The sequence below is a fragment of the Zeugodacus cucurbitae genome, chromosome 5, assembly GCF_028554725.1.
Source record: "Zeugodacus cucurbitae isolate PBARC_wt_2022May chromosome 5, idZeuCucr1.2, whole genome shotgun sequence".
NCBI lineage: Eukaryota > Metazoa > Arthropoda > Insecta > Diptera > Tephritidae > Zeugodacus > Zeugodacus cucurbitae.
The window spans coordinates 33,993,412-34,016,081 of record NC_071670.1 but is presented as its reverse complement, the minus strand read 5'-3'; the positions used below and the strand labels follow the sequence as shown (position 1 = coordinate 34,016,081).

The 22,670-nt window shown below is 35.2% G+C and overlaps 1 protein-coding gene across 1 annotated transcript; it reads right to left on the bottom strand.

The window, feature by feature from the left end:
• Window positions 1-634: 634 nt before the first annotated feature.
• LOC105220502 (uncharacterized) lies at window positions 635-21,067 on the bottom strand. The gene is given in 12 exon segments (XM_054231766.1): window positions 635-1,578; window positions 2,741-2,894; window positions 2,973-3,167; window positions 3,288-3,613; window positions 3,664-3,681; window positions 5,088-5,094; window positions 10,573-11,086; window positions 11,089-11,353; window positions 13,256-13,409; window positions 14,979-15,173; window positions 15,294-15,687; window positions 20,937-21,067. Coding segments are annotated over 11 exon segments (2,904 nt in total). The 5' UTR covers window positions 15,604-15,687; window positions 20,937-21,067; the 3' UTR covers window positions 635-812.
• Between the last annotated feature and the right edge of the window lie 1,603 nt (window positions 21,068-22,670).

Sequence of the window (22,670 nt, the reverse complement as noted above, 5' to 3'; positions counted from 1 at the left end):
ATAGATCGTCCCTCCACCCTTTAGATACCACTTTCATTATCCTGTTTTGGAGGACGGTCCCATGGCTTCCGCTGGATAGTTCAGCCTGCGCTGGATGTCTCTTGTAAGGGGATTTGTCAAAGCCGTTTGCAATTAGGCAATTCTTGCCTACTGTTCCTATTTTCAGCTCTGTTCACTCCATGCCGTTTGGGATCAAAGGAACGCCACTCACGGGGCGAATCAGCCGCTGGAGACATTTTGCTATGCCCTCTTAACTTTGCCAAGAGCAAGCTCCTTTGCTGCTTCAGGCGATTTTCCCTCTTCAAGATACCTCCACTTCACCGTGGCACCACTCATGCCGATCTTGGGAGGGTCGTCGGGATCACCTGGGCAACTTGCCTCAGGTTGGGGAAAGTATTGCCGGTTCGATGCCTCCTCCTTCTGTGAGCCACTGCTATGGGCCTTTGTCTCTCAGGATCAGCGCTGCTGATCTTCCTTGTGGGTACTTCGATAGGATTCGATTCTCAAGTTTTCGATTCAAGGTTTCGGTTTTCAAAATAAGATCAAAGAGTTTCCCGATTGCGATCGAAACATCAAGAGTGTAGTTTTAAAATTATTTAATGAAAATGTGCTACATTTATCAATTATAAGGATTTTTATTGATTTTCGAAAAGGAAATATTATGTAGTACATATGCACATAGTTCTTTTTTTAAATATCTGTATATATATTTTTTAACATTCACACGTACATAACTCAAAAAATTTCACACACACACATACACTTACATATATATACATTATTTAGAAATACTCAAATAGAAATAAATTATATTACCGTCGAACAGCCTGTGATACAGTATTTGCAATGATCCATCCCTCCTCGGCAGTTCCACGAATTTGATCTGGCGGTAGTATAAAACCATCTTTGCCGGTATCACGCAATTCGACGGTGTAAACATATTTCACATTACACGCTGCACGCGACCAATCATCCGAGCCGCCACCGGCAACACTCAATAGCGAATTTGTTACACCGCTGCGATAAACAGTGCCGGTCTTACTGATAATGCGCTGTACGGCCGTGTCGCCGACACTTTGCAACGCCGCAGAGTCCCTAACTTTCTCCCGTTTGTAAGCCCACGGATAGGTGATCAGTTGACCATAGCTGTGATAAGTTAAATAAGCTTCTAGATTATGTCTGCGTCGCAATAGGAAACGCGAGACCGCTTCCGTTTCCAATTCAGAGGCGGGTGATACGCCACGATATGTGTCGCTGCACGGATTAGTCGATGAACCAGGTCCACTCCAATTAATATCAAAATTACGATTCAAATCGACACCGAAACAGTTTGGATCGGACGAAGGTGCGCGGTTCTTACGCCACATTCTATTCACTTTGCGACTGTAGACGTAGCCATCGGGATTCATAACGGGCATAAAGTACCAAGTCCGTTGCTTTAAATGCGCCGGTTGCCGATTCCAATTCGATAATAACTGATAAATGATGTAAGTAACAGTTGCCGGACTGATCCACTCGCGTGCATGTATGCCACCATCGATCCAGATCTTTTTGTACTCTCGTGGGTTCTCCGAGATTCTACAAAGAAAGAGAAACAAATAAATAACCTCGAACTGATCTATTAAATATTGATTTATATATATGCTCTTCTGCAATTTTATATCACTCTAGTTGAGTTCCAGCTCTTAATGTACCCATAGTTAGCTTATAGACATGCTAACGTCCTTGATAATATGTATGAATGAAATTTTCTCATTATGATAATGGCTCAAATCACGTTCAAAAGTGTTTAACACATTTAACGTGGCCTGCATAAAATTTAATTATCTCGCCATTTGCAGCGTTTCGGCGGTTGCAACAACAATTGTGTGCGGCAAAGCACTGTTTTTTCAACTACTTTATACGCCGACATGTCACGGTGTTTGTTATCAGCACAGTTTGCAATTATGGGAATTATTAGGAGTGACGTACTTTAATAAAAAATATAGCAAAAGCAAAATAAAAAAGCCTGCGCATATGTGGCTTTTTTCATGTTGATTAAATGCCATTGTTTTGAATTATACGAATGATTAACTATTACATATAATTTTAATAAATGAAATGTTGTTTTTTCTTAAGTTTTGACCTTTATGACATCAATATTTCTGGAAATATGTGCTTGAAAATGCACGAAATTTATTTATATATTTATTTATTTTATTTATATATTTAGGATAGAGGTTAGTATTAGGAATACTTCACAATTATTGGCATTAAGCACAAATTTTATTCATTATCCTCAGCTAAGCATACATTACATACATTATTAGAAAGGTGGCAACTTCAAACTTTCCTAAATACCAACGACTTTAAACCCCGAAAATGATTACATTATATTTTAATATTTCGTTAATTTTACAAATTTAAATGCATTAATATTGTTTTTAAATATGTGGCAACCCTTCTCTAACAATTTTTTTCTTAAACGTGTTTAATTTTACAACCGTTGCGAAAAATAGTTAATAATTTAATTGATTTCATTTGTTTATTAAGGTGGCAGCCCTTCCAAGGCAAAAATTCTATTAATCTTCATTAACCATTTTACCTAATCAACAAAACTTTTAAAAATCGTTTAAATTGAATATATTAAAAATTAGACCTTTTTAAGCGCCTCTCTATAAAAATCTCTTATTTCTGGTTTCTACGATTTATTCATTTACACATTAACTAATAATTTTATTCCAATTTTAATTTCAATTACCTCAACACCCTCAGATCACGTCCCTCCGCCGTCTTTCCAATAGAGTATAAACGACAGATATTTGGAAACTTTGTGCGTATTTCACGCATGAACGCATAAATCACTTGTAAATCTTGGTAGTCCCTCCAATGCATTCCGCTTCGTGTTTGTTTCTCTACAAAAGAAAAAGAAGAGATGAAATAATAATTAATAAACATAGTTATAATTATTATTATTATTTTATTACACTTACTTATACGGCTACCCGCCTCCGCTTGTGACGCCTTGATGCCCTCTAATTCACTAGCATCGATCAGCTCCTGTATATTCGTATGCATGACCTCTTTGTCGATGTTGTGCTCACTGAGATAGCTGCGTGCTGCTTTCAAGTTCTCCTTATTGATGGAGATATCAAGAAATTTTGGATTTTCCTTCCAAACAACGCCACCTGAAATATTCGATTAGAATTGATTAAATTGACATAAAATATATGCAAATCTCAAATGGACTTATGCGCTTCTACCGCATTGCCACACGCAAGCGTTGCAAAAAATTCCACTCCACTCACCGAATTGCCTCTCCAACATCTCGGCCAATGGCATGTTGTTCTGCATATGCTCTGATATATTATAGATACGCCACAGTTGTGCATCATCAAAACTCACTGGTATCTCATTTACATCGAGCACACCATCGACGGCATCCTCTTGTGCTGCCTCCGCTTGCGAAATGTTCGCGTTGATTTCCCTTTCGTAGAGCATACGATTTCCGGTTTGTATGTGTTTATCGGCAACGGGTTCCATGCTGCTGATATCGAAAGCATTTGTGAGCGCGAAAAGCACAAACAAGCTAAAAATGCCATACTGGCAGCGTAGCATTTTGTTGGTGATGATGCTTCAATGTTAGTAGTGATGTGAATGAACAATTGTGGCTGAAGGACGCACGGTGTGCGGCTGCGACAACTGTAAAGCGAGAAAATTGCATTTTTAATTATTTTTAACATTAGGGTAATAATGATTTCACTTTCTTATTTCATATTAATATGCTTTGCTATTGCATTCAAATATATTTAGGTTAGGGTTTCACGGGTTTTTACGAAAAATGCTCTCAAGAAACCAATAACCAACGAAATGGGAGTCCATACTTGAACTCTATAGTATTGCTATTTTTTGGACACTAGCTTTAAAACATCTACCCATTAAGTGGAGATAACACATTTTTTATGTGAATTTTTTTGCATGACTTTTCCAAAGCCACAGCATCCTATTACTCTTAACATTTTATATATTTTAAACACTGAAACAATCATATTTTGATTTTTATATGAGTAGAATATGAAAACACTTTGTACATCTACCGCATAGTGAGTGAATTGCTTTCATTAGCCTAACAATTGCAGTTCAATAAATTATAATACAACTTCTAAAATTGACGCGAGTTAAATGAACTGTAAATAGTTTCAGTGACGTAAACAAGGACGTTATCACTCATTAACATCAATAATTTTTAAATTAAAGCCCAAAGCAATTAAAAAAAATAAATTTTTTTAAGAAGCACACGTTTGAATTGTAACAACATACTTCCATTTACATTTTGTTGTTTTTGGTTTGTGATAGGATACATTTGTTATTGGCTTAAGTCATCATATTGCGAGGCCAATGATGAGGAAAATATTTTAACACAAAATAGCATGTGTTTATCGAAACTCGACGTTCTACTTTAGTAATTTTAAGTAGTCTTACATACAGACATACTATATATATATTATACACATATCACAAATCTACTAGATCACTTTACCTACGCTTATTAAGTTATCGAATCCCTGATTTTCCGATTTATTTGTGTTTTTATTTATTCTAGAATTGTTATAACCACTGTGAGGTGAGTTCACTAATAATAGCTAAATCTTATAGATTGTTAAATCGAACACACAACTAGAGAGCTTGTGTGTCGAATAGAAGAGTATATGTACATATGTATGTACCTATTCATAAGGTATCGAGTCTCGGAATTTCCGAAAATTTTTCGCATTCCGAAATCTTATTTAGAATCTGGGGATTTCCCAGCACTTGTTACCTTCCGGAAATAAATTCCGATATTTATGGAATTAATTATTTGGCCAAACTGGTACGCGAAACTTTATACGCTCTAAAACCTAGTTTTTTGTTAGAAAACTGCTCTCTGCTGGACTGGGATATTTCGTGTGTCAGTCCTTTTTAATTCTAAGAAGAAATTTTAAAACAGAAATCAGGTGGAGTCTTGGACTTATTCTTGATATTTGATTTAAAGTTTGGAATCGAGTCCAAATGTTCAAAACAACATTATATACGTTGTGTATTATGACGTTTAAATTTCTCGAAATTACCCATTTTCTGCTTGGATGGAGGATTTTAGCGTAAACTTTTGTATAACTTAGTCCTCCATTTACTTCAGGGGGTCATCACATGTGATGAGTTCAAAAAAAAATTTTTGTTTTGTCATAAATTGCTTTCTTAACATGTCTAGAATACGGTAGTAAAGTGATTTTTAAAGATACAACAGTTAGAAGAAGGAGCTGTTCGAAGACTTGAGTTGGCAGCTGGAAAGTTTGTCTCAAACCTATGTTTTTAAAATATTCCGGCTTGACCGAATGACTTGAAATTTGTAAGATGCACTCAGCACATGTAAACGCTATTATCAATAAAAAATTCCCAAAATTTCGATTTTTTATAGCTAGAAAACTAGACATTTTTCTTCAAATGTCTCCCAAAAGTTCAAGTTTTGGTATTCATTCCAGGCATTTAAGCTTACAGACGTTGAAGAAGTGAAAGCCCATTTTCTCGAGGTGTGGTGTTCAGAACGCTGTAATTCATGTTCTTCGCAATATTTTTTATTTAAAATGTATATTTATATTGTCGAAATATATTTACTGGTCGTAGAAAAAATGTAAAAAATCCCTTAAACACAGACCATTACATGAGATGATCCCCTTAACCGTCTCATGTCCGAATTAAAATGGGCGGAGCTAACACTTCTTTAGGGGCATAAAGTACCAAGATATATATTAGTCTTAACTCAAATATGAAGTGATAAAAATTTCAAAGTTCTATGTATCCTGGTTCATTAGTTAAAGGATGTTGCTTATAGGCACAAATTAAATTATTATAAATAAACTAAACATTTTTATCTTGAAATTGTTTGTTTAAATAACTCTCTTATCTTTACTTATTTATATAGTTCACGTTGCTTTAAAATAAAACAATTATTTTTATTTTTCGAACAATTTTTGTATAACCACTTTTGTATAACGAAACGATTTTTGCCAATTTCTCTCTGCGTAGAACTCTTACTGAATGAACACGTGTACAGCTCATATCAGAAAAAGTAACTGTAAGCTAGCACAACACATAATACCATTGTTTTTATTGTGATTATAAACTAAAAATGTATTATAGAAAAACCCTTTCTATGTTCATAATGAAATGTGGCACAATTCCGATTACTATGGCGCCGCGATCTGATTACACCGTTGGAAAGAGGACGTCCTCCCGATTCAATAATATATAGGGTAATAGGTACCGCAGACGCCTAGTTTTCGAGATATTCCGCTTTAAAGATAAAAAAATCAATTTTTTAAACAAGCTATTTCACACAATTTAATACACTTTAACACATTTTACGCACTTTTTTCACCTCAAATATATTAAATAAAAATGTAGGCGTTGCATTAAATGTACATTTTACTTTTATTATATAATTTTAAAGGAGTTCTACACGAAAAAACTTCGGACATCCCTGGAAAGATTTTTTATATACATCCTTGATGCAGAAGAGAGTTCTACGACAAAAAACTATAATATGTTAATAAATAAAACACAGTGATTAAAAAATCTATCATCTATGGTTTCTAACATGTGGCAACGCTCCATATAATTGTAAACACAGAAACCTTTTCAGCTATTAGTGTGCTAAGTGATTTTTAAAATAAGTAATTTTTGCTTAAATAAATCTATATTTTGAATTAAATTGAATGTTAATAGTGTAATTTTCAATATGTGAAGTGAAAAATTTAAAAAAATAGTGTTATAGTGTGTGAAATTACATGTGTTACTTATAGAAAAAATTGGACTTTTAAACATGAATATTTTAAAAACTATAAGTCCAATAAAGAATATTTATATATATTCCTGCTCTGGAGAAGAGCCTCCTCTTTCACCCGATACTCCATTAATTTATTTGGAAACTCAAGAACTCGAACGCGTCGCCGCGCTGCCACTGTCGCTGCGCAGGAGGCGCTTTCGTGTAGTTAACCGCATTGCCACTGACCCGCTAGCTCGTTGCACGATTTGCTTTTGACGCGCTTATCGCGCAGGCACTTTTCAATTCACTTCTCAAGTGGCGGTGCCGTCAATGAACGCAGAAATTAAAACAAACAAATGAAAAGGCGTATGCCCACAGAGGGAGTGGAGGGCAGGGCGGCGCGATTTGTGAGTAAGTCAGGCTATACTAAGAAATGTGTGGCAACAAACTTGTTTATGCCGTTATGACGGCTTTTGGGAAGCATCGCCTGCATTTGTGCTCGTATTGTCAGCCATTAAAAGTCTTTCACCAAAAAATTTCAACAATTTCGAAAACTCGTTCTTCCTTTGTCTTTTCTCTTTTACATGTGTGCATGTGTGTGTGTGTGTGCGCCGCGTTGTTTATTGTATATTTTTAACATAAAATGCAACTCGTTGTTTCAAGTAATAACAATAGCTCTGCTATGGCTTTACAATTCAAAATGTTTCTGGTTGGCGCACGGTAACTTTCGTTAAATTGGAAGCGCGCATGCGCGCAACAAAGCACTATTAAAAAAATAATATTTTGTTATACTTTATTATTATATTATAATTTTCTTTTCCAACTTTACTTTTCTTAAAAAAAAAATTGTGAACTTCTCACTCAATTGCTTTTCTTATACACCTTTTGCTTCTGCTTGAAAATCACTACAATTACGTTACACTTTCCGTTACGTTATTGTTTAACACTTTTTCTTACGTTGCGTTGCGTTACGTTACTTATGTTAGCGCGCACACTTTACGTTGCTGTCGTTTTATTTATTGAATTTTTCACTTTGCTTTTTTCCAACGCGCCTTACGATCCGCGCCGCGTTACGTTCCGTCTGAAAGAGCAGCCAAACACTAAACGACGGAAATGCTGAGCCCTCAATTTTTATACTCTGCGTTCGCTTATCAAATCGTACTAGCACGCGCGCGCGCATCGAATAGTTGGTAGCGCTATGCAATGACGCGTTCGTTCAGTGTTGGCGCGGCGATCGCGCCGCCGCTTAGGGGGCTTCGTTCGTTGCCTCGGTGTTATTGTTGTTGTTGTCGCGTTCGTCGCTTTGTTTGCGTTTGTTGCGGTGCTCTTGCGTTTATGATGATGACTCTTGCTGCTTGATATGTGTTTATGTATGTATAATAAATACGTTTCGTTGTTGTTGTTGTTGCCGTATAGGGGGCTGCTGCGAATGCAATTTGCTCTGATTGCAGTTGCAGTAGTGCGCGCTGTTGTTGTAACTGCTTTTGACGGCGTATGAAATAGCCCAAATTTATTGTTTATGCGTAGGCAGCAATAATAATAACAACAACAACATTAATATTCATACAATATATTTGTGCAATTTCTGCGGTGTTTCATTACCGCCGTTATCTGCCGTTTAATTTGAAGTTTTTTTTTTTTTAATTTATTTTAATATAATATATAAATATTTTATTCTTCTTCACTACTCGTTCGTGGTTTATAAGCGTCTTTTATTGTGTATGCGTTAAGCGTATAGCGTCTAAAAGTGTTTTCGAAAAATTATTTGTCACACCGGTCGCGCGGTTACAACTGCGGCTTGTATATTATTGCCAATTGGCGCTTTATTTTTGTTGCGTTCTCTTACTTTTTCACACTTTGACGTGTTTTGTATTTAATTTTTACGCATATGTACGCTTAGAATTTGTGAACATATGGCAGACAAAACAAATATTTTATGACTTATAAATTGTAAATAAAATATGATTGACTGCGCGACGGTGTTGCTGTGTTTCACAAGTTGTCGATAAAATATAAGTGCAGATAGTACGAAATTTGGTTCTGTATGAGGTCAAAAATTGTAAAGCTATGTGTGTATTTATGCAGTCATTACATATACATAGTCTTAATTAAAAAATGTGGATTCTCCGAATTTCGATGTTAGCCTCAAAAATCGAAATATTTGGATTCGAAGTTTGAAAACTGATTTTTTTAAATTATTATTATTTTCAGAATATAGTTACTAAACAATCCAAAATGTGCATTTAATTTCCTCTTAATTTAATTATGAGTAATTGAATGGAGCTTATATACAAGATCCTATAAAGAGTCTAAGTTAGATCATCGAAAAAAAATAAAATGTTGTGTATCGAAAAATACTGGTTACTCCAACTATATCCTGTAATTTATAATGTATATATTTTTTAATTCTTTTTCCGAACTTCGAACCCAAATAAAAAAATAGTTTGATCCAGCCGAGTGCTGTACAGTGTTATCGTTACAATTTTTTTTTTGATATTTTTCCTATAGAAAGCAATCTACTTTGATACTGAAACAACTTCCAAGCGATGCTTGACTTGATTTATTTTCTATGCGAATTTCTCCTACAAAAATTGTTTCTTTAATTGTTTTAATTATCCTTCTGAATTAAAAATTTCGATCTAACATCGGTACACTTAAGTTTCGTAAACTTCAAATGAAGCTAAGTTTTGTTACAAAAAGGTCGCCATTTTGCCAACTTTTTTGTTGGTTGGAAAAGTGAAAAAAATTCTTTATAGACGACTTTTTTGTACTATTGTTGTTTAATTCCGCCATTACGGAGTCTTCGATGGTACTGTTGCGAGTTCGCCAAGCTGAGGTGCCCTAATTCTGTGCCTTTATTGGCTCTTCAGCGCTCCTCGGAAGGAATACCGTCTTGCTATGCATGGGCGGTATCTCATATCATGGTTTTGCGCAGAGGACTGGACTATTCCAACCTTCAAGCTTAGCAGCATACTCCGTTAGGCAGGTGGCGTTCGCTTCATCTCTGCATTCTACCAGAAGCATTCCTCACCTGGAATAGACTTCGTTAAAAGATAGAGCGTCCCTCCATCCTTTATCCTGTTTTGGAGGACGGTAAGTGTTTCTGGTACCATGGCTTAAGCTGTGTAGTTCAGCGACAGCTACGCTATGCGTATGCTCCTGAGAGCAGCAGCATACCTGCGCTGGTTGTCTACTAACCGCGTTGGCTTCTGTACCTGAGCATGGCCGCTCTGTTCCTGTGAGGGAATTTGTCAAAGCCGTTTGCAATTTGGCAACTCTTGCGGCAATACTTGGCTGTTGTTCCTATTTATAGTTTTGTCCACTACATGCATGATCAAAGGAACGCTTCTCTCTTTAAGATGACTTCGGTACCATTTCACCGTGGTACCACTCATGCCGATCCTGCCAGAGTCGTCGGGCCCACCTGGGCAACCCGCCTCCGGTTGGGGAGGGTATTGCCAATACGAGTAATAAAATTCATGTTTTATTTTTTCGGTTTTCCAAAACTGCGCAAAGAGATTTCAGAAATTCCGATTGCGATGGCACCATAAAAGTTGTAAAAGTATCTAATGAAAATGTGCTATATTTATCAGTTATAAGGATTTTTATTGATTTTCGAAACGGAAGAATTATGTAGTACATATGCACAAAGTTATTTTTTGTAAACATCTGTATATACATATATATTTTTTAACATTCACACATACGTAACTCAAAAATTCCACAACACACATACACTTACACATATATACAGTTTTAGAAATACTCAAATAGAAATAAATTAGATTAGCGTCCAACATTCCGTGCTACAGTGTCTACAATGGTCCAGCCCTCCTCGGCAGTTGGGAGAATTTGCGGTGGGTCTAGTAGGAACCCCCTACTTCCGGTATCACGCAATTCGATGGTGTAAACAATTTTCGCAAAAGCCTTTGCACGCGACCAATCATCCGAACCGCCACCGGCAACACTCATTATTGAATTTGTCACACCGCAACGATAATCAGTGCCGGTCTTTTCCTTAATGCGCCGTACGGCCGTATCGCCGATCCTTTGCAACTCCGCAAAGTTCCTAACTTTCTCTCGTTTGTAAGCCCAAGGATAGGCGATAATTTGACCATAGCTGTGAAAAGTTAAATAAGCTTCTAGATTACGTCTGCGACGCAATAGGAAACGCGAGACCGCTTTCGTTTCCAATTCAGAGGCGGGTGATACGCCACGATATATTTCGCTGCACGGATTAGTCGATGAACCAGGTCCACTCCAATTAATATTAAAATTACGATTCAAATATTAAAATTACGATTCAAATCGACACCGAAACAGTTTGGATCGGACAAAGGTGCGCGGTTCTTACGCCACATTCTATTCACTTTGCGACTGTAGACGTAGCCATCGGGATTCATAACGGGCATAAAGTACCAAGTCCGTTGCTTTAAATACGCCGGTTGCCGATTCCAATTCGATAATAGCTGATAAATGATGTAAGTAACAGTTGCCGGACTGATCCACTCGCGTGCATGTATGCCACCATCGATCCAGATCTTTTTGTACTCTCGTGGGTTCTCCGAGATTCTACAAAGAAAGAGAAACAAATAAATAACCTCGAACTGATCTATTAAATATTGATTTATATATATGCTCTTCTGCAATTTTATATCACTCTAGTTGAGTTCCAGCTCTTAATGTACCCATAGTTAGCTTATAGACATGCTAACGTCCTTGATAATATGTATGAATGAAATTTTCTCATTATGATAATGGCTCAAATCACGTTCAAAAGTGTTTAACACATTTAACGTGGCCTGCATAAAATTTAATTATCTCGCGTTTCGGCGGTTGCAACAACAATTGTGTGCGGCAAAGCACTGTTTTTTCAACTACTTTATACGCCGACATGTCACGGTGTTTGTTATCAGCATAGTTTGCAATTATGGGAATTATTAGGAGTGACGTACTTGTACTTTAATAAAAACAAGTAAGGAAGGGCTAAGTTCGGGTGTAACCGAACATTTTATACTCTCGCAATTTATATATTTAACTTTATTTATAGTATATAATACACAATTTGACCCACATATTTGTCATATATATTGTATAAAGTCCATTGAAAGTTGGAAACCATAATATTAGGTTAGAAGCACCGAGGTCCTCGTGTTCGATATATGGGGCCTTAAAAACCTATGGTCCGATTTCGGCGATTTTTAGAATGAGGCTGCCACACCATTAACATAGTATTTGTGCAAAGTTCTGCACCGATATCTTCACTAATACTTACTTTATATATTGTAAAGTAAACGATTCAGATTGGCTTCAAAGTTCTGGTATATAGTAAGTAGGCGTGGTTGTGAAGCGATTTGGCCTATTTTTACAACATATCATTGGGATGTAAGAAAACTATTACAAACCAAGTTTCATTGAAATCGGTCGAGTAGTTCCTTCCTTCCAACCTTCCTATGGTGCCAAGAAATAAGTGTGCCAGGATTCATCAAGATATCTTAATTTTTACTCAAGTTACAGCTTGCACAGACGGACCGACGGACGGACAGACAGACATTCGGATTTGAACTCCACTCTTCACCCTGATCACTTTGGTATATACATATAACCCTATATCTAACTCGTTTAGTTTTGGGTGTTACAAACAACCGTTATGTGAACAAAACTATAATACTCTCTTTAGCAACATTTGTTGCGAGAGTATAAATATAGCAAAAGCAAAATTAAAAGCCTGCGGCAAAACCCACATATGTTTTTTCATGTTGATTAAATGCCATTGTTTTGAATTATACGAATGATTAACTATTACATATAATTTTAATAAATGAAATGTTGTTTTTTCTTAAGTTTTGACCTTTGTGACATCAATATTTCTGGAAATATGTGCTTGAAAATGCACGAAATTTTAATTGGAATTCGCTAAATCGGTTGTATATATTGAGGATAGAGGTTAGTATTAGGAATACTTCACAATTATTGGCATTAAGCACAAATTTTATTCATTATCCTCAGCTAAGCATACATTACATACATTATTAGAAAGGTGGCAACTTCAAACTTTCCTAAATACCAACGACTTTAAACCCCGAAAATGATTACATTATATTTTAATATTTCGTTAATTTTACCAATTTAAATGCATTAATATTGTTTTTAAATATGTGGCAACCCTTCTCTAACAAATTTCCGCTAGCATTTTTTTTTTAAACGTGTTTAATTTTACAACCGTTGCGAAAAATAGTTAATAATTTAATTGATTTCATTTGTTTATTAAGGTGGCAGCCCTTCCAAGGCAAAAATTCTATTAATCTTCATTAACCAATTTACCTAATCAACAAAAATTTTATAATTCGTTTAAATTGAATATATTAAAAATTAGACCTTTTTAAGCGCCTAAAAATCTCTTATTTCTAGTTTCTACGATTTATTCATTTACACATTAACTAATAATTTTATTCCAATTTTAATTTCAATTACCTCAACACCCTCAGATCACGTCCCTCCACCGTCTTTCCAATAGAGTACAAACGACAGATCTTTGGAAACTTTGTGCGTATTTCACGCATGAACGCATAAATCACTTGTAAATCTTGGTAGTCCCTCCAATGCATTCCGCTTCGTGTTTGTTTCTCTACAAAAGAAAAAGAAGAGATGAAATAATAATTAATAAACATAGTTATAATTACTGTGATAGTCAAAAAAAAGACAAGACCAAATTCGACGGTTTCCCCCTATTTCGGGTCCTACGAATCGAACTGTATCATTACTTTTAAACATTAAAAAAAATGGATTAAATTTAGGGATGCAAACATCGTGAAATGAAGCATCGATGGTTCGATGTATCGATGTTTCTTCAAAACCCATCGAAATCAAAAACATCGGCCATTAAAACATCGATACATCGAAACATCGATGTATTTTTGAACTTTTTTCACTTATTTTAAATTTAGTGTGAAAAGCTAAGGGATACAGAAGCAGAAGCATAAATAAATGAAATGTAGTACGTCTTAAGTTGATACATTTTATTTCACTTAGCATTATATGTCTGTTAAAGTTTTTTCTCAATAAATAACAGAATTTCAAAACAACGACATGGAAAGTTTTTTCACTGTCATTTCTTTTAGATTTTACCTCTGCGTGATAGTTGCCCTGGGTTTAGAAAACGGTCGTTTACTCGGCACTGAGGTGGCCACAATGTGTAAATATTAATAAGCCTATTTATACAACTCCGGAAACACAGTATTCATGTCAACCCAAACTCTATTGGCTTCTGATTGGTAGGGGTAACAGCCGAGATACACTTTCTCATCAACCTTCCGTCCCTGTAATTGTAGATAAATTTGACAGCCTACATTTCACCTTTTGGTGGACCAAATGTTTATTCTGGTTCCAAATATCAAACGAGTATTCTGTTTCACACTCATCTGAAGATTCCGTTGTATCAGCACGATTCTTTGAATTTTTTATGAAGCAAAAAAAAGTATTTCTTTTAGCCATAGCATCTTTAAAATGCAGTAATTTGAATCTCTGATCTAACGCAGTAGCCTACGCCAGAATTAAATTGTATAAATAAATCATAAAAGTAACCGCCAAGCACACATTCCTTTAACGAATTTTCCGAATTTTACAAAAATCGAATTTCAATGTAATAAAGCGTATCCAAATAGAGGGTTTCGAGTTAATACCCGAAAAAGTGTGAAGGTGTAAAGTCAAATTTTTATATAAAACATCGACATAAAACATCGTTGAAAGTGACATCGATGCATCGATATTTGAGATTCGAGACATCGATGGCTAACATCGATGCTTTTTGACGAAAACATCGATGTTTCAAAAACATCGATACATCGATTGCATCCCTCATTAAATTTCAGTTCACACAAAAAACATTGATTTTGGGGTTTACAGTCATCTAAGAACTTAAAGACGGACTTATTCTGAGAAGCTTTGCCAAAGAAAGTTTACCAAAAAAGTCAACATTAAAAAGTTAGAGACCGAAGAAAAATGTGCCTTTCTCTTACAATGGGCCACTTTGATGAAAAACTTCAACAAAAATTTTTGTATGAAACCATGATTGTAACTAAAAAAAGTAATGATGCAGTTCGATTCGTAAGACCCGAAATAGGGGGAAACCGTCGAATTTGGTCTTGTCGTTTTTTTTTTAACTATCACAGTGTTATTATTATTTTATTACACTTACTTATACGGCTACCCGCCTCCGCTTGTGACGCCTTGATGCCCTCTAATTCACTAGCATCGATCAGCTCCTGTATATTCGTATGCATGACCTCTTTGTCGATGTTGTGCTCACTGAGATAGCTGCGTGCTGCTTTCAAGTTCTCCTTATTGATGGAGATATCAAGAAATTTTGGATTTTCCTTCCAAACAACGCCACCTGAAATATTCGATAAGAATTGATTAAATTGACATAAAATATATGCAAATCTCAAATGGACTTATGCGCTTCTACCGCATTGCCACACGCAAGCGTTGCAAATAATTCCACTCCACTCACCGAATTGCCTCTCCAACATCTCGGCCAATGGCATGTTGTTCTGCATATGCTCTGATATATTATAGATACGCCACAGTTGTGCATCATCAAAACTCACTGGTATCTCATTTACATCGAGCACACCATCGACGGCATCCTCTTGTGCTGCCTCCGCTTGCGAAATGTTCGCGTTGATTTCCCTTTCGTAGAGCATACGATTTCCGGTTTGTATGTGTTTATCGGCAACGGGTTCCATGCTGCTGATATCGAAAGCATTTGTGAGCGCGAAAAGCACAAACAAGCTAAATATGCCATACTGGCAGCGTAGCATTTTGTTGGTGATGATGCTTCAATATTAGTAATGATGTGAATGAACAATTGTGGCTGAAGGACGCACGGTGTGCGGCTGCGACAACTGTAAAGCGAGAAAATTGCATTTTTAATTATTTTTAACATTAGGGTAATAATGATTTCACTTTCTTATTTCATATTAATATGCTTTGCTATTGCATTCAAATATATTTAGGTTAGGGTTTCACGGGTTTTTACGAAAAATGCTCTCAAGAAACCAATAACCAACGAAATGGGAGTCCATACTTGCACTCTATAGTATTGCTATTTTTTGGACACTAGCTTTAAGGGGTTATATACAGTTAGACGGCCGAAAAATAGTGAATATTCCAGAATTTTTTCTGAGAAAACTTTTTAATTTATTGATCCAAAAATTTATACACATATTATGGTATCTTTTAACTGTATTTTAAGACTTAGTACTAGTAAAAATATTTATTTGAAAAAGAGCTACAGCTGATCTCCAGGAGCTCCTCTCAAAAAAGACGTTTTGCGGTGACCACTATATCTCGGAACTGGATCATTTGAAATTAAAAAACCAAACAGATTTCGTTGAAATATTGTTAAATCTAGTAATTAATCGAAGGAATAAGCAAAATAAAAATTTTTGACAAAATGGCGGTTTCTAAAAAAAAAATCGATTCTTCACCGAAATTTCGGCCTTAAATTGTTTATAAAAAAAAAATATTTATCGGAGAGAAAAAATCTTCGATTAATTACTAAAAAATATATTTAAGAAGATCGTGTTAAAATTTGAGACTAATCGGTCTAGCCGTTTTCGAGTAATGTTGGTCACCGACTTTGAAAACACCATTTTGAGAAAAACGCGCTGCCGCTCGGACTCTGAAACGCATTTTCAAATTTGCTTGTAACTTTGAAAATATTCACCGGAACGATATGAAGTTTTCTGTGTGTATTCTTAAATATATGTACATTAAGAAAATGAAATAAAAAAAATCGGTTTTTTGAAAATTCTAACTGTATATAACCCCTTAAAACATCTACCTATTAAGTGGAGATAACATATTTTTTATGTGAATTTTATTGCATGACAACCATTTTTATAATGTAAAATATAATATTCGACTTTTCCAAAGCCACAGACAGCGTCCAATTACTCTTAACATTTTATATATTTTAAACACTGAAACAATCGTATTTTGATTTTTATATGAGTAGAATATGAAAACACTTTGTACGTCTACCGCATAGTGAGTGAATTGCTTTCATTAGCCTAACAATTGCAGTTCAATAAATTATAATACAACTTCTAAAATTTTACGCGAGTTAAATGAACTGTAAATAGTTTCAGTGACGTAAACAAGGACGTTATCACTCATTAACATCAATAATTTTTAAATTAAAGCCCAAAGCAATTAAAAAAAATAAATTTTTTTAAGAAGCACACGTTTGAATTGTAACAACATACTTCCATTTACATTTTGTTGTTTTTGGTTTGTGGTAGGATACATTTGTTATTGGCTTAAGTCATCATATTGCAAGGTCAATGATGTGGAAAATATTTTAACACAAAATAGCATGTGTTTATCGAAACTCGACGTTCTACTTTAGTAATTTTAAGTAGTCTTACATACAGACATACTATATATATATTATACACATATCACAAATCTACTAGATCACTTTACCTACGCTTATTAAGTTATCGAATCCCTGATTTTCCGATTTATTTGTGTTTTTATTTATTCTAGAATTGTTATAACCACTGTGAGGTGAGTTCACTAATAATAGCTAAATCTTATAGATTGTTAAATCGAACACACAACTGGTATAAATTTACCAAGATTTAGAATAATCAGCGGTTACTATACTTAAATGTGGTAACTATCCACATGCTCCACTTTATAGAATGCGACTTCAACTTTGTTGACGTTTTAATATATACACATTTTGGCTAGAGAGCTTGTGTGTCGAATAGAAGAGTATATGTACATATGTATGTACCTATTCATAAGGTATCGAGTCTCGGAATTTCCGAAAATTTTTCGCATTCCGAAATCTTATTTAGAATCTGGGGATTTCTAAGCACTTGTTACCTTCCGGAAGTAAATTCCGATATTTATGGAATTAATTATTTGGCCAAACTGGTACGCGAAACTTTATACGCTCTAAAACCTAGTTTTTTGTTAGAAAACTGCTCTCTGCTGGACTGGGATATTTCGTGTTTCAGTCCTTTTTAATTCTAAAAATAAATTTTGAAATGTAAATCAGGTGGAGTCTTGGACTTATTCTTGATATTTGATTTAAATTTTGGAATCGGGTCCAAATGTTCAAAACAACAATATATACATACGTTGTGTATTATGACTTTTCCCACAAAATTACTCAAAATTACCTTCAAACTGATTTAATTTTCTGCTTGGATGGAGAATTCAGCGGAAACTTTTGTATAAGTCAGTCCTCCAGTTACTTCAGGGGGTCATCACATGTGATGAGTTCAAAAAAAAATTGTTTTTTTTTTTTGAAAACGGTAGTAAAGTGATTTTTAAACATTCGTTGTCGTTTTAAAGATACAACAGTTAGAAGAAGGAGCTGACTTGAGACTTGAGTTGGCAGCTGGAAAGTTTGAACGCGTTTTTCTCAAAACTGTGTTTTTTAAACTATCCTCCATCGTATCTAAAAAAAACGCCTTGACCGATTGACTTGAAATTTGTAAGATGCACTCAACACATGTAAACGCATGGAACGCTCTATTATCAATCGAAAATTCCCAAAATTCCGATTTTTTTATAGCTAGAAAACTAATGATTTTTCTTCAAATGTCTCCCAAATGTCCAATTTTTGGTATTCATTCCATGCTTTTCTTACAGACGTAGAGGAAGTGCGAACCCATTTTTTCGAGGTGTGGTGTTCAGAACGCTGTAATTCATGTTCTTCGCAATATTTTTTATTTAAAATGTATATTTATATTGTCGAAATATATTTACTGGTCGTAGAAAAAAAAATCTAAAAAATTCCTTAAACACAGGCCATTACATGAGATAATCCCCTTAACCCTCTCATGCCGAATTGAAATGGGCGGAGCACTTTTTAGGGGCATAAAGTACCAAATATCTATCTTGAAGAAATAAAAATTTCAAAGTTCTATGTATCCTGGTTCATTAGTTAAAGGATGTTGCTTATAGGCACAAATTAAATTATTATAAATAAACTAAACACTTTTATCTTGAAATTGTTTGTTTAAATAACTCTCTTATCTTTACTTATTTCTATAGTTCACTTTGCTTTAAAATAAAACAATTATTTTTATGTTTGGAACAATTTTTGTATAACCACTTTTGTATAACGAAACGATTTTTGCCAATTTCTCTCTGCGTAGAACTCTTACTGAATGAAAACGTGCATCATATGATCACGTGCTCATATCAGAAAAAGTAACTGTAAGCTAGCACAACACATAAGTCTACATAATTGAAAAAACCGCTGAATATTTAAATAAAGATAATTTGAAGCTGATAAGTACATTGGGCATGAAAGGTTTAATAGAAAAAAGAGGAAATTTTTTAGCAATTCTTAGAAGACGGTTATCATATATTTGTTGTTAATCAGCTGATTTCGATTTCATGTGCTGAACACATAGAAGACGACAAGCGACGAGCGACATCTGTCAAATAATAAAATACACGCGTTCTTATAGGCACAGATTTTTTGACAACAGCACGACTACGCGACAACAGGCTTGTAGTTGTCGTTGTCGCCAAATTAGAAATGTTTCTAATTTTGCCGACGACAATGGCCGCTGTAGAGCTGCCACTAACATGTGAAATGTAAAATTATTCAAAGTTCTCACAAGTATGACGTCATTTTGCCAGTAGAAACGTAAAATAGCTTTTGTATATCATTTATAATAACAATCGATTATTTAAAACAAATAAATCGCCAATTTTTACATTTTTCGCGTAAATAATTTCACTTTAAACTAAATATGTAAATTTTATTGAAGTGAAAGATGTTAGTACGGCAACAATGAAATTGCTGTTTGATATGTCGCTGCCGTCTTCAAAATGTTCAAGACGCTGGCTTCAAAGCGACATTTGTGATCAGCCGTCGCTACGTCGTGTCGTGTCGTCGTCTTTGTGTTCAGCACTTCACAGTTAAAATTTCGATAGTTTCCCATTTGATCAGCTGTCTCTTATTATAATCTACTTCAATATCGAACTTAAAAACCACTGGCGCACAATATTTAACAAGAAAACCGACCTAGGAAAGAACTCTATTAGGTATAGGAATTCAGTATGAAAAGACAGCTTAAATTGTTTGTTTATGCAACAACACTATAAGTGTAAAAATAATTTAATTTCCCTAAACCATTGTTTTTATTGTGATTATAAACTAAAAATGTATTATAGAAAAACCCTTTCTATGTTCATAATGAAATGTGCTCGCGTAATTGATTTTACGTACATATGTATGTATACACACGCGATGTTTAATTACAACGTATCGCACAAATTATTCAAATAGCTTATTGTAAGCTTCGCGCTTGAGCTGAATGGAGCTCGGTGAAACAAAAGAGTGATAATAAAATATGCATAAAACTATCTAGCTAAATGCATGGAAATTAAAATATTTTCCAAGCCCATAAGTAGCACTCCAGTTGCTGTTATAGCGTTTGATCAATTGCACGCCAACTCGTGAACGTGGACGCGCACATGCGAAGCACATACATATCAGACTCCACTATGTAGTAATTGCAGTATCATTGACATTAACCTTTGTTTTTGCATTCAAACGAAAAATGAAAATCAACTAAAATGCCACAATTTCAATACAGCTGCGCAGTGACATACAAATGTACATATGTGTATGTGTGTTTGTGTGAATGCTTTTAGATAAACAACAAACACCGCAAACGAGAATAAAATCCATTAAAAAAAATAAAGATAAAATGAATCACCAATTTGAAATCAACTGAAGTTCAAGTAAACTACACAGCAGTTTATTTGGAAACTCAAGAACTCGAACGCGTCGCCGCGCCGCGCTGCCACTGACCCGCTAGCTTGTTGCACGATTTGCTTTTGACTTTGCAGCGCGCAGGCACTTTTCAGTTCACTTCTCAAGTGGCGGTGCCGTCAATGAACGCAGAAATTAAAACAAACAAATTAAAAGGCGTATGACCACGGAGGGAGTTTCTTAAAAAAAATAATGAACTTCTCACTCAATTGCTTTTCTTATACACCTTTTGCTTCTGCTTGAAAATCACTACAATTACGTTACACTTTCCGTTACGTTATTGTTTAACACTTTTTCTTACGTTGCGTTGCGTTACGTTACTTATGTTAGCGTGCACACCTTACGTTGCTGTCGTTTTACTTATTGAATTTTTCACTTTGATTTTTTATGAACACGTCAAACGCGAGCAGCCAAACACTAAACGACGGAAATGCTGAGCCCTCAATTTTTATACTCTGCGTTCGCTTATCAAATCGTACTATCAGGCGCGCGCGCATCGAATAGTTGGTAGCGCTCAAGAATGATAGAAGTCTGCTATCATTTTTGGGTAGCGCTATGCAATGACGCGTTCGTTCAGTGTTGGCGCGGCCGCTTAGGGGGCTTCGTTCGTTGGCTCGGTGTTATTGTTGTTGTTGTCGCGTTCGTCGCTTTGTTTGCGTTTGTTGCGGCGCTTGCGTTTATGATGATAACTCTTGCTGCTTGATATGTATTTACGTATGTATAAAAAATGAGTTTCGTTGTTGTTGTTGTTGTTGTTGTTGCTGTATAGGGGACTGCTGCGAATGCAATTTGCTCTGATTGCAGTTGCCTAGTGCGCGCTGTTGTTGTAACTGCGTTTGACGGCGTATGAAATAGTCCAAATTTATTGTTTATGCGTAGGCAGCAATAATAACAACAACAACAACATCAATATTCATATAATATATTTGTGTAATTTCTGCGGTGTTTCATTACCGCCGTTATCTGCCGTTTAATTTGAAGTTTTTTTTAAATTTATTTTAATATTTAATATGTATATAAAATTCTCGTGCCACGGTGTACGTTATTGAACTCCTCTGAAACCGCTCGACCGATTTTCGTGAATCTTAGCGTGCATATCGGCTAGGGTGAAGAATCGGACAACATCTATTTTTCATCCTCCTAAATGTTAAGAATGGTCCACCCCTAAATTTTTTTAACTTTCCGCGAAGAAAATTAAAAATTTTCTAAAATCGGGAAGTTATTGGTTGTTGAAGTTCAAACCGATCTGGCTAATTTTAGTCTTGAAATATTCGTGGAAGGCCTGAAAAAGATTAGAAAGTGAGTAAATATGGAAAAATTGCAAGGAAGATATCAATAAGAGAATTTTATTCGAGTTGACAAGAAAAATATAAAAAGAGAAAACAAAATAAATAATATTTTGAAGATTGTCATTGTTGCTTTGTTAATATATTTTTGTTATTGTTCAATTGTATAAGGTTGTGTCGATAGCCCAAAACAATTTGTAAAAAATAAGGAAAGGCTAAGTTCACGTCCAACCGAACATTTTATACTCTCGCAATTTATTGATGTAATTTTATTAAGATAACTCACAATTTGACCTATATATTCGGCATAAAGTCCAATAGAAAATCATCATATATAGTATATGAGGGCTGATGTAATTCCAGAACCAATTTCACTCATTTTCACCACCAAGGTTAACGGGAATAGGGGCGACTTGTCACCTGTTAGTAGGCAAACATACGGCACATTTGGCCTTGAAATTACTCCTAAATTGCAAATGAACGAAACACCAGTCGGCAAAATCGCCAAAAATAGCGCTTTAACGAACATTTTCCAAATATTCAAGAAGTCGCTACTACCTCCAGTGACTTCGCGCACTATTATTCCTGGATCAACTGTTACTGACGGGCTAATCGCATGCCTAAAGTCATTTAATTTGTGGCGACACATAAAGAATCGCCAATTAACAACTAATATATGAGTGCTTTTGCAACAATATTAAATTACGATTGTAGAAGCAGTTGGAAATGGTAGGGTCACAGTTGACACCTCGATGGATTAATAGCATTTCCAACAGATTTCTGTCAC